Source organism: Haemaphysalis longicornis, unplaced genomic scaffold (assembly GCF_048455015.1).
Source record: "Haemaphysalis longicornis isolate Haplotype H1 unplaced genomic scaffold, Haemaphysalis longicornis Haplotype H1 scaffold_10, whole genome shotgun sequence".
Lineage (NCBI taxonomy): Eukaryota > Metazoa > Arthropoda > Arachnida > Ixodida > Ixodidae > Haemaphysalis > Haemaphysalis longicornis.
Window position 1 is genome coordinate 156341694 of NW_027526204.1, and position 12274 is coordinate 156353967.

The following is a 12274-nucleotide window of genomic DNA, read 5'->3' on the forward strand; positions in this document are numbered from 1 at the left end:
TCCCAAACCCATGTATCTTGTTCCACCCCTGATCTGAATTGTACAAAATACATGCCCCATTTGTTGGAGGCACCCTCAGGAGGTACCCTCACCCGTACAAGGTGAGGAGAGTAGCCAGTTGCACGCTTGTGCCTTGCCTGATCACCGTGGGTGTTGTTTCAGTGCGAAGCCCTCTTCCTGTGCGGCGTGATTCTGCTGGTGGTGGACCAGAAGATCGACGGCATTGTTCGAGAACGCATGCTGGTGGCCTACTACCGCTACAGGCGAGTGGGCTCAACAGGTCCTGCGTGGGGGCAGCCTCGGCCCTCCTAATGAGTTTGGACCCCAGAACAGTGTGGCAGTCTAGTGGAGCTAGCGGCTATTAGGTGGCCAGTCAAGATCACAACGCCTTTTGGCTCTGTTTGGTCACCAGTGCCTGGCCAGGCCCGGCGATTCTATCTTGTGTTCTAGGCGAAGTCCGCTTCTTTTTGTGCACTCCACCGCCAGTCTTGCTTTTATAAAAAAAGGCATTGCGGTTGCTTTCCCAGGCTGTCCTTGTTTAGTCTAAAATGTTGTGTCGGTCTAAATCAATGTTTCTAGTAATGAGGGCACTGTAGATAAATGCACGCTAAGGAAATTTTATTTTATTTGTATTTATTTAAAAATACTGCCAATCCCTTGTCGGGATTTTCGCGGGAAGGACATCGGAAAAACACACAATAAAAATATCCGAAAGTTATACATCGTTTAGGATACGCGTTACATTGATGCTACCAAGTTCTCACAATTTCTAACAACCAAATTCAAACAAGTTCTACCAAGTTCTAACAAAGTTCTAACAATAATTGTACTACATCCAAATGATTACAGTGTGAAAGAGTCAAAATAACGCAGTCTAAAACAATCGATTTCGCAAATATCACTACAATAGCGCCATGTTAGGGTTCCGGGCGCAAATGTTCTTCAACAAGAGATGAAAGTATATTTAAAGAATTGCTGCTATTAATCATGGCTGCTAAGCTGTTCCATTCCCTTATTGTTTGCTGGGAAGAATGAGTGTTTGAAACATTTTGTGTGGTATGCGTATTCTTGCAGTATTTCGGGGTTCTGTTTACGCGTGGGTCGTGATTGCTCAACTGTAATGTATCTGGAGGCATCGATGTTGGTTTGCTTATGGTGTAGCTGGTACATGAATCGTAGGCGTGCTAGTCTTGCTCAATTTTGCAGCGTAACATGCCTGCTTCTTCAAGCATTTTCGTTGCTGAGTTCGTTTGCCTAAACTTGTTATAAATGAATCGGACGGCTTTTCTTTGAACGCCTTCTAGCTTCGCAATATGTTTTTTTGCGTACAGGAACCAAACAATTTTCGCATATTCAAGAACAGATTTCACGTACATGTTGTAGGCTAACAGTTTAATTTCAGAAGGTGCTAGCCGAAGGCATCGTCTCAGAAAAAATAGTCGTTTCAACGCGGTTGCTGTAACGTTAGAAACGTGGGCATCCCATCTGAGATCGCTAGTAAAGGTGAGGCCAAGGTACTTATGATGACTTGTTCTAGGAAGTCGGATGCTATTGATGGTATATGAGAACTCTGACCATTCCTTTTTTCTTGTTACTGTCATTATAGCTGATTTTTTTTACATTCAGTACCATTTGCCAATCTGAACATCAGTTTGATGCTATCTCAAGGGCTTTGTTTAAGGCAAGGTGATCTTCTGCAGAGTTAATTTCATGATAAATTATACAATCATCCGCGAAAAGTCTGACGTGGACAGGAATTTGACAGGGTAGGTCATTGATAAAAATTAGGAATAAGGTCGGAGCAAGAACACAACCCTGGGGAACACCGGACGTGACGGGAACTGTTGTGGATACTTGGCCATTGAAATGAACAAATTGTGTGCGGCCGGCAAGGTAGTTTTTGATCCATGTCGTAACGGAGCCATTGCCTAAGGTACATTCTAACTTTTGTACCAGTTTTTTATGCGAAACCTTACCAAAGACTTTTGAAAAGTCTAATAGGATAAGGTCGACCTGTTTTTGGTTGTCCACACTTATGGATACATCATGGGTTAGTTCTGTTAGTTGCGTGACTGTAGAAAGCCCCCTACGAAAACCATGTTGAGAAGGCGACAAGATGCGTCCGTGTTCAAGATATATATTGATATGTTTTAAGATAATATGTTCAAGAAGTTTGCTGGAAGTGCAAGTAAGAGATATAGGCCTGAAGTTATTTACATCATCTTTTGGGCGTGATTTGTGTATCGGTCTAACTTTCGCTTTTTTCCACTCATCCGGTATGGAGCACGTTGCTAGGGATTTATTAAATATGATGCACTGATATTTTGCCATCCACTCCGCATATCGGTTATTAAGAAACAAATTTGGAATGTTGTCTGGTCCTGAGCCTTTTTTTTGTGTCAACTTGGAGGAGCAGATGAAAGATACCTTGTTCGGTTATCAGGGGCAGTTCCAATGGTTCTTTGTTCAAAATGTCGATTGGGGGTTGACTGCCGTCATCAGCTGTGAAAACTGATTGAGAGTGCTCATTGAGCGAAGAAGGGGTAATAAGGCCATCTTGATAATGACTAGCGTTTTCGCTAGTCTTTGAATTTTTAAGAAAGCCTCAAAATTTTTGCGGCAAATTTTTGATGAAACTAGGAAGGCTGTTGTTGAAATAGTTCTTTTTTGCGGTTCTTATTTTTAATTTCATGTCGGTGATGGCAGTTGTGAGAGCAGTCTTAGATTTGCTATTACTTATTTTTAGAGATTTCCTAAGTCTTTTAACTTTGCGTTTCACGTGAATGATATTGCGATTAATCCAGGGATTATATTTCTTTGTTCTTTTTGTTTTGTTTGGTACATATAATTTCATACAGTGCATTACGATATGTTTAAATTTTAACCACAGTTCATCGACACTTCATAGATGCGCGTTGTGAATCTTCTTCAAATGGTGCTAATTCCATTGATAGGTGATCAATTATACTGGTATCATCCGCGTTCTGAAAATCTGGAACGTTTTTTTGGGAAAGACAGTGACTTTTTTTGGCACAAATTGATGCGCTGCACTCGATTAGCTTGTGGTCCGATATCCCATCGAGAATTTCTACTCTGTGTTTATCACTTGGAAAATGGTCGCTCAAGAATACCACGTCGAGTATATTGGATCTCTCCACCTGCACCCGTGTTGGCTCCATTATTACCTGATTGAGGTTAAAAGATAGCATTGCATCAAAAAGGGTTTCTGAGCTTAAGAACTCGTGCTGCATGGTCTGCCAGTTTATGTCGGGCAGATTGAAGTCCCCCAAAAGAATTAGCGTCTTGCCTTTCACATTGCGCTGCATGTATGCGTGCAGTGATTGCATAGCGATATGATCTGACCCTGGACTGTGATAAACACTACCAACTACGATTGCACATTAGCCGCACAATAAATTACAGAACACCGCTTTAGCACCTTCAACAACAAGCATCTGTGTGAACCGGATACGTTTGTCAGTAAGAATGGCAACTCCACCGCCGCGTGTTACTCGGTCCTTTCTCACAATGCCGTTGTTTGGAGGTGCTATTTCGGTGTCTCCAATCTCGTTTGAAAGCCATGTTTCCATCACAGCCAAGAAGTAAGGGTCGACAGCGAGAAGTAGTGATTCGAGCGAGTCGAGTTTGTTCAGCATGCTGCGTGCATTCGCATTGACAAAAACTATTTTGGACGAGATTGGTGGCGGCGAGTGCGCATGGGTGGTGTTCCTTCTTGGTTTTTTTTGCTTGGAGGGAGCATTGCGTTCAGTTTTGATCTCAACCTTATTGCCCCCGGTATCATCCCAGCGGTACAGTACTCGATTGATACTAATCTTGTCGTGTACTAACCATACTTTGTCACCAGATTCTTTGTTATGTTTGGCGCTATCCCACAGCTTTTTCCTTGTGCTTCGAACACGAGCTGAGAAGTCTTCACTGATCGATAATTTAGTTCCTTTGAGCTTATGGCAGTTTTTTAGGATTTTGGTTTTGTTCCGCGTGTCGAGAAGTTTTAAAATAACTGGCCTGGTTTTATTCGCGTCTGGCTTTCCGAGCCTGTGAATTCTTTCAATTGTTACAGGCTCTAGTTCCAGTGTTTCCTTAATAATCACGTCGTTAACAGTTTGTTCGAGCGAGACATCATCGTGCTTTTCGGGTATGCCGTACACAATCAGGTTCCCTTTTCTAGAATGATTTTCCATGTCGTCAAGCTTTAGTTCAAGGTCTGAGACTACTTTTTGCAGGTGCATTACTTTATCCATGCAAATTGTTATTTTGCTATAAAGTGAGTCCAGCAATTCTAGTTTCTTGTCTGTGGCGGTTAGCCTTTCTTCTTTTATTTCCTTTAGGTCGCCTGCGATTTGCTGCGGTTGTTTCGCAAGGTGCGCTAAGTCTGGACCAGGATTTGTCTCCATATCGCCAGCAAGCAACAACAGGTTCACAACATGAGATGACGAGGCATACAAAAATAAACGCAGCAGCCTTGGGCACAGCAGCACAAGTAGGCACAGACCGTTTGGCCGATAGCACTTCCCACAACGTTTTCTTACCTGCGCAAGAAAGACGAAGGGGTTGGACTTCATTTCTGCGGTGCCACCGTGCCCATTGTCCAGCAGTGATGCTGGGCGCGAGGTGCGGCCCCTGGGCTCCGCCGCATGCTGCGTTGACGCTGATGGTCGCCGCTGTAGGGCTGCGGTGCTGATATCCGCTGTGGTGGCACATGTGCTGTGCGGACGACACACCCAAACGGGATTCGGCGTTGTGTTGCCTCGTTGTGGTGAGCAACTGCGCTGCCACCTGTGCCCATTGTAATGGCACCACATTTGGTTAAGCGGTTCTCATGTCTGCACGTTGTTTTGTGGATTGCTTCTCTGCCACTTGTGTCTTCTTTCAAGTTTAAGGAAGGGTACAACTTTGCTGCCACAGACATTTACTTCCGCAAGAATTTTGCTCCCTCCTTCGCTGTGTGACAGCATCTTTGAGGTGCTGCCCGCCAGCCCATGTGCCAGACTCTGGCGGACCTTTGCAGTGCCCAGCGGTCGAACGACGAGTCCAACTTTGACGACGTGTGCAAGCTGCTGCGAAGCACCGGCTTCTCCCCGGGATGCAAGCGGCCGGCCAACTACCCCGAAGACTACTTCCGCAGGGTCACTCTCCCCGAGGCCTACGTGAGCATGGTGCTGGGCCGGCTCAGGTCGGACGACGTCTACAACCAGGTATCCCCACTGTGGCTCGGGGGCTGCTTTTCAGATGGCAATTCAAGGACGGGCAACCGCGGGGAATCTCTAGGCGAGCAGGCGCTAGTGGTTTTAATTTTGTCTGAAAGGTGGCCACACGTTGATTTCAACGCGTGATTCAGGAATAGGAAAGGTTGCACTGTGTTGTTGTTTTAGCTGGAGACAAGTTTTTCAGCTCACATGCAGTTAAAAGTGTGTTGCTGCACGGCTCGCTGTCACGGTTGCCAGCATTCCTGTTGGCGGGACACGTGCGGCTGGTGGATCAAAAAATTTAATTTCAAAAGCTCTGGGGCGCTATCGGCAAAGCCGTTTTGGGATAAGGCGCTTTGCTTTGCTTTGCCCGCCGCGGTGGCTCAGTGGCTAAGGCGTTGTGCTGCCGAGCACGAGAACGCGGGTTTGATTCCCGGCCGCGGCGGCCGCTTTTCTGATGGAGGCGAAAAGCAAAAATGCCCGTGTGTGCGAGATTTCGGTTCACATTAAAGATCCCTTGCAGGTGGTCAAAATTAATTTGGAGCCCTCCACTACGTCGCGCCTCATCGTCTGCGTTGATCACTCAATCAAATCAGGGATACGGTGCTTTAAGTGATGCCCTTTCATTTGGGATAGAGAAACTACACTTGGCAAAAATCAGTTGTCTGTTCCTTGAAACATTGCCAGGCGGTGGTCCGGAGCCCTCCACTGCAGCGTGCCTCATAGCCCAGGTGTAGCTTCGGTGCATCAAACTCCCAGCACCTGAAACCCTTGTTTTTCTAAAATCAGTCCGAAAAACTGTACTGAGATTTCGGCGGGGGCATGACCTTGCGTTGTTATGTTTACCCACTCATTCTGGGGCAGTTCACAAAATGACTTGCAAAACTTGTGGCTGGTTTCTGATTATGGATTGCCTAATGGTCAGTCTGTTGCAAGAATAAACGAGCCACGCAGAGGGGTAGTGGAGCCAAAATATAGCTTAGTTTAATTGGAAAAAAGTAGCCTTTGGTAACGTGCCCAACTCAATTCCAGCACCGAAAGTGGTATTTTTCTAGATTTGAAAAACTGCATTCCCATTTCATGCGACAGGATGTGAGTGGTGCCCAAGTAGGGCTAATGCTGGAAACGGTTACCAGCATCGCACAGTTGTGCTTCTTGGCTGGGCTGATTGTACAGCCGTGACGTCACAGGGGCCTGGCAGCGAGAGTGTGGCTTCCCCTGCAGGTGGCCAGTTGTTCCTCCTGTTTGGCAGCCTGTGCGCCTGTGTGTTTCAGATCTCGGCATATCCTCTGCCTGAGCACCGGAGCATGGCGCTGGCCACCCAGGCCGCCATGCTGTATGTGGTGCTGTACTTTGCGCCCGAGGTCCTCCACCACCAGCAGGCCAAGATGCGCGAGATCGTCGACAAGTACTTCCCCGACAACTGGGTGGGTGCTGCTCTTCTTGTATACAGACACGGGGCGCATCTCTAGTGCACGCAGATCACGTAACCAAGCTCCCGGGCCCCCAGGGTCGGACCAAAATAATTTCGGGTGTTGCCTGATGGTGATGTTTTGTCAAGGGGGAGCACTTCTGGATAGCAGGACGACTGAGATTGCACGTTTTGCAGTACGGCGCAGGGAAACCCCCGTTCTCGGTACGGCTGCGCTCGTGCACACACCATTTCCCACAGCTGCCTGATGGAATGAACGGATGCTGCTTTTGTTTGTGCCGCCACCGTTATGTTGTGGTTTCTTGCAAATGTTGTGTCTTCCATGCAAGCTGTGGTGGCCTGCATGTCCAGCAGCGTGTGACTCGTGGCTGCCCGTGCAGGTGATCAGCGTCTACATGGGCATGACTGTGAACCTGGTGGACGCCTGGGAGCCGTACAAGGCTGCTCGACAGGCACTTCTCAACACTCTGGACACGGCCAATGTCCGGGACCAGGTTGGGGCCCCGAGGGCACTGCAGGAGGGCACGCGGTTGGGGCAGCTCTTTTAACCGCAGGGCTGGTCGGGGTAGTAGTCGCCGCGCAATTGGTAAAGGGAAAGCTTTACTAGTGGGGCAGTTAATGCATTCACCCATAGGTGGTGGACCGGAAAGCTCTGATGGGATCATCTGGACATGCGGCGTCTGTTGCGTCACTACGGTTGCCTTTAAATCGCAAAAAATGAACGCTTCTAGATAAGACAATGCACGCACCGATCATAAAAACGAGTACAATAGCATACCTTTGTCTCGTACACGGCGTATCGGTGTGCATTTCGATCATTCGTAGGTGCGTTGGCAACTTGGGCCTTTGAAGGTCTGATGATTGATTGGATGCACTTTCAGCGAAGGTTGGACACATTCTTAGCGAAGATTTTGACGCACTTTTGGCACAGTTTTGATGTGGAGACGCTTTCGGGCTTCTCTCAGCTTTGTCGGGAAAGGGTGGCAGTGTGCAGCGGGTGGTAGGGGAAGCCGTGGAGAAGGGCACGGCAGCGGCTTGGTGCCCCCGTGCAGGCGGTGCGGTACCAGGGCCGCCTGAGCCGGCTGATTCCGCGGCTGCAGCAGCTGCTCCAGGAAGGGGCCCTGCGGGAGGAGTTTGTGCTGGACAGCGTGCCCAAGCTGCTCAACACGGCCCGCGAGTGCAACGTCACCCTTCGCTGGCTGCTGCTGCACACTGTCAGCCTCTCGCACCAGGGTGAGAACTGGGCCCCCTGCACCGGAGTTTGTCTGCTCGCGTGCACGGCCTCGCAAAGCGCGTCTCGGCCCAGGGCCTTGAAGTCGGAATCCTCCCCCCCGACGACTGTGCAGAGGGCCCTGTGGGTGCCTCACTCGCTTGCCATCGCTGCAGGCTTCCCTGCTGGCGGAGGGGAGCTGAACAAGAAGTGCCGCCAGCTGCGCGACCAGGTTCACCAGGACAGCAAGTACCAGCCGCTGGCTGTCTTCCAGCTGCTGCTGCACACGGCCCAGTTTGAGCTCAAGCTCAAAGAGGTCAGTGTGGCCAAGTCCTGGCGGCCCTAATGCGTCCTGGGATGTGATGAACCTCCGTCCCTGACTGGTGGCCCTGCAGCTGTTTCAGCACCTGCTGTCCGTGAAGCACGACAAGTGGAGCACCCTGAAGAGGGAGAGCACGGAGCACTTGGCGGAGCTGTCCGAGGTGTACTCCGGGACCAAGCCCCTGGCCCGGGTTGAGAAGAACGGTGAGGCTGCACCCTAGTCCCACTTGTACGGCAGGGGGCGGCTTGCACAGCGCAAAAGGTTCACCAAGGACAAGCGGTACTTCCGACTAACATTTTTCCGCTCCCGGCCGCTTCTCTGACGGAGTTGAAGAGCGACAACGCCACCCGTGTGTTCGAGATTTCGGTGCTCGTTGAAGATACCCTGCAGGGGGTCGAAATTAGTCCGGAGCCCTCCACTACGGCGCACCTCATCGCCTGTGTAGCGTTGGCGCGTTAAACCCCATTACCCAGCGGTCGGCAGCCGAGCATGAAGCCGACACGGCAAGGGTCGGATGGCGAATCGGGATGGGGCAGAAGAGGGAAGGAGGGGCTCTTTTTGGACCGGTGCACAAACAGAAAGGGAAGATGTTATCTGGCTAAGCGTGAGGATGGGGGGTAATGCCAACTGGAAGCGATCTTGCTTTGTTCCTCTCTAGGCCCATTTGAGGTTAAATTTGCCGCGTTAGCTTTCCGCTAGATAGGAAGTGAGGGGGGTCCTGACGTCGTGACGGGGATCGCATAATACTTCCCCGTGGACCGCAGGTTGCCGACGGTGCCATAATCAATCAATTCCAACTAAGATTTACTGGTGAAAAACACTCGCATGTGTACAGAGTCGACTTTATCGTTTTTAAAAATAAATCTTAGTTGGAAGCACCGCTCGTCCCTTTCATCCTTCTTTGTCCTTCGCCCGCATTTTACATTTTGCATGCTTACAACGGAGTACCACCTTGACCAAAAGTCTGCCTTAAGGGGGGACGTGGCTTTCAAAATCAACTTTTTTATTTCTTTGTGGATTTTGATGAAAATTGGCACAGCAACTGGAAATGCTTCCGTGATAACACCATAAAAATTTCAAGCTAATATTCTGAAAACTTTTTTATGTATTAAATTTTCTTTCTGTTCCGCTTGTACCGAGCTTGAGCGGCTTATAAAACATGATAGAAAATTTGTTCGAAGTGCTTTGCATTCCCAAATGAATGGACGAGGTCGTGACAGTTTTAGAATTTTTTTTTTACAACACAATGTTTTTTAGTTTTCATTTTTTTAGAGGTTAATGTGCAATAGGCATGTTGACTGTGAACGATTATGTGAATAAAAAAATCACAAAAAACAAATCTGGAAAACCAAGAGTGTCACGACCTGAACTGTTCATCAAGGAATGTAATGCAAGAAACGGAATCAAAATAGACCCAGCGGTCACAAAGAAATCCCTGGTACAAGCGACACAGGTGGCAAAAAAAACTGTTTTGAGAAAACGGCTTCCAAAGTTGCAACATAGGTTTCACTTATCAAAAGTCGTCACGGTTGTAGCCTTTCATGTCCTTTTGAACATGGGGCTTCTGGAATGCCTTGCCTTGAAATTGGAGTGCCTCTCACAGCCTTTCTCTTTCCAGAAAATATCATTTTCAGCTCCTCTGTGAAGAGTACATACCCCACTTTGCAGATCAAATGAAGGGGGAGATAGGTTTCAATGGGCTTTCAATGCAAAGTAGGTTAGCTGGTTGGCTGTATCGCACTGAACAGCCTCCTTTTGCAGTGTTGTCACCATGGCAACAAGTTAAGCATTTTTTTTACTTAAATTTGAACATTTTTGGCTTTTTTTTTATGTTTTATCATCTTGCCTGGCACAGCAACTTAGTACTCATACGTGCAGGTGTTCATTGCCAAAAGTTTGCATACCACAAGGATGAAAATGAGCTACTTTGAAGCTTGGTAGAGTATTCTGCATAACTCCCAACTTCAATGCAAGAGCATATTTTTTTACTACTTTTGACATTCAAGGCATCCAATATTTCTCGCAGCAAAGCCAGTATGCCCTGAGCAATGGAACCAATAATTTCACTAAAAAATCACTGTTAAATGCTGCGACAAACGTACATTTTTAATGCAGAGAACATATTTTTATTCCTATATTACTAACTCAAACCTGTTTGCATGAAAATTACAAGTGCACGGGAAACGTTGCGCAAGAAAGGCGATATGGCTCGCGCGCATCTTAGCGCACGCTTACCGCGACATATCGAACTTTGATTACAGCTGATATGGCTGGTCAGGTCGCTTTTAAGATTAAATCTAACGACGCAGGCATTAATTACAACTACTGGCGTTCAATCGTAACCGGTTGCCCAGTCATGTGCTGCCCCAATGCGCGTCGGCTATGCCGTGCGCGCCGCAGCGTTTGACGCGTCGACCGTTTCTTTCTCAAGGCTAGCGAGCCCACAGTCAAAACACAGCAATAACTAAGCGTGTAAACATCGCAAACCCGACCAAAAGTTCACTTCACGAACCGCTATTGCAAGCGCGCACACCGCGTCACCCTCCGGGGTCTGGCGACGGTAGAGTCACGCGCACCACGAAGCGTTCGATGACCTCCTCCTTTCGAGCCACACAACTTCCCGTAATCTGGCTCGTTATCTCCGGCATTCCCACCGCGATAACGTCCGTGTTGAATGCCATAGATTGAACAGAAACTCGGCCGAGCGAAGCGGCGAAAATGAACTCAACCCGCTCGCTACGCAGCTCAGGCGGCCGCCATCTTGCATTGCGCCCGTGACATCCAATCAGGAGGGTCGGTGTTCCGCGCCCCGACCGAGGACCAATAGCGCTTCAGCATCTATTTCTAGCTTCGTTTGTGCGTCGTTTCTTTTCTGCCGTTTGTGCGTTTGTGAATGAACGAAGATAAAAGAGGCGAGCAGAACCGGAAAGACGATAGGTCTCTTCGATTTGGCCTGCACTTTATGCACGAGTTCAGGATGAGTTCAGCCAGTTCAGCGCAGGCGCCGCCACTGCAGAACCGGTCCTGCACTTTTGTCGTCTGCTTCTGCACCTCCTCCCTGGGAGGTGCAGGGAAAGCGTGAACTCATCCTGCACTCTCTGCACCGTCGGTAAATCGAAGAGGAAAGTGCAGGCGCCGCGCGCTGCACTCGAAAATCGAAGAGACGAGTGCTGCACTACCTGAATGAGTGCAGCGAGTGCAGTAAAATCGAAGACACCTGATCGCTCGGCCGATCTAACCATATCAAAATGGCCGCGCCCTGTGGCACCGGTGCGGAGATAGAGCGCTCCGAAAATTGCCGTTTTTTCGCCCTTTTGCGCTGATGGTTTGTCACCGCGCCTGACAAAAGTATTTTTTTATGCCACTTTGCGACGCTTTTCAGCCTAAAAACTTTGCAGACGCATAGAATAGGAAACATAGAAGCCGAATATGTGGGTTTCAAAAAAACGATGTTTTGGTCATTTTTCCGAAGTTGAAAGCCGCGTCCTAATTCATTTGGCAGCTGTTAGTGCAAAGCCTCGTGCAAGTGCGCCATGTTAAAGTGTCACCAGTACTGGCGGGTGGAAACAGAGAACAGAGTCACTGGGCTGAACTTGAACTGGCTCAGCTTCAGGAAGCACATGGGTGTGGCATACTCGGCAAGCTTGGTGTGCATATTCACGATTACCAAAGTGCAAAGGAAGATAAAAGGTCCCTTCTTTTGTTTCTGTCGTGTGGAAGGGGTTTGCACATGTGAAGCTTTTATTTTATTTCTGTCTTTGGCCAAAAGCCATCGATGGAAGTTTGAAAAATGCACATGCCCCTTGGAGCAAAGCCGGCTCTCATTCTTTCCCACCCTCTGCGTGCAGCCAACCTGCAAGCCTGGTTCTCCGAGATGAGCCGGCAGGTCGAGTCCCTGAGCTACGAGGACACCACGGGCACGGGCCGCAAGATTGTCCAGCTCATACAGGCGCTCGAAGAGGTGCTTCTGCGCGGGGATGGGCTCGGTGCGGCCGCTGTGGTGGCCAAGTTGTGCCGCTGAGCCTGGGGACGTTGCAGGTTCCATTCCTGCCGCTGCAGAGGCTGCATTGCATTCAGACGGGGGCAGAAGCGCCCCCTGCGTT

The 12274-nt window shown here is 48.8% G+C and overlaps 1 protein-coding gene across 7 annotated transcripts in view; it reads left to right on the forward strand.

Annotated features, from left to right (window-relative positions):
- Nucleotides 1-12274, forward strand: part of Strump (WASH complex subunit strump) — a 164710-nt gene that overhangs the window by 23219 nt on the left and 129217 nt on the right. For all 7 annotated transcript variants that reach the window (XM_077691422.1, XM_077691427.1, XM_077691424.1 and 4 more), the window contains exons 5-12: nt 163-263; nt 5030-5216; nt 6482-6634; nt 7020-7133; nt 7692-7872; nt 8026-8165; nt 8245-8374; nt 12020-12132. In XM_077691422.1, the coding sequence (XP_077547548.1) occupies nt 163-263; nt 5030-5216; nt 6482-6634; nt 7020-7133; nt 7692-7872; nt 8026-8165; nt 8245-8374; nt 12020-12132 (1119 nt within the window). The remainder of the gene's footprint in view (nt 1-162; nt 264-5029; nt 5217-6481; nt 6635-7019; nt 7134-7691; nt 7873-8025; nt 8166-8244; nt 8375-12019; nt 12133-12274) is intronic.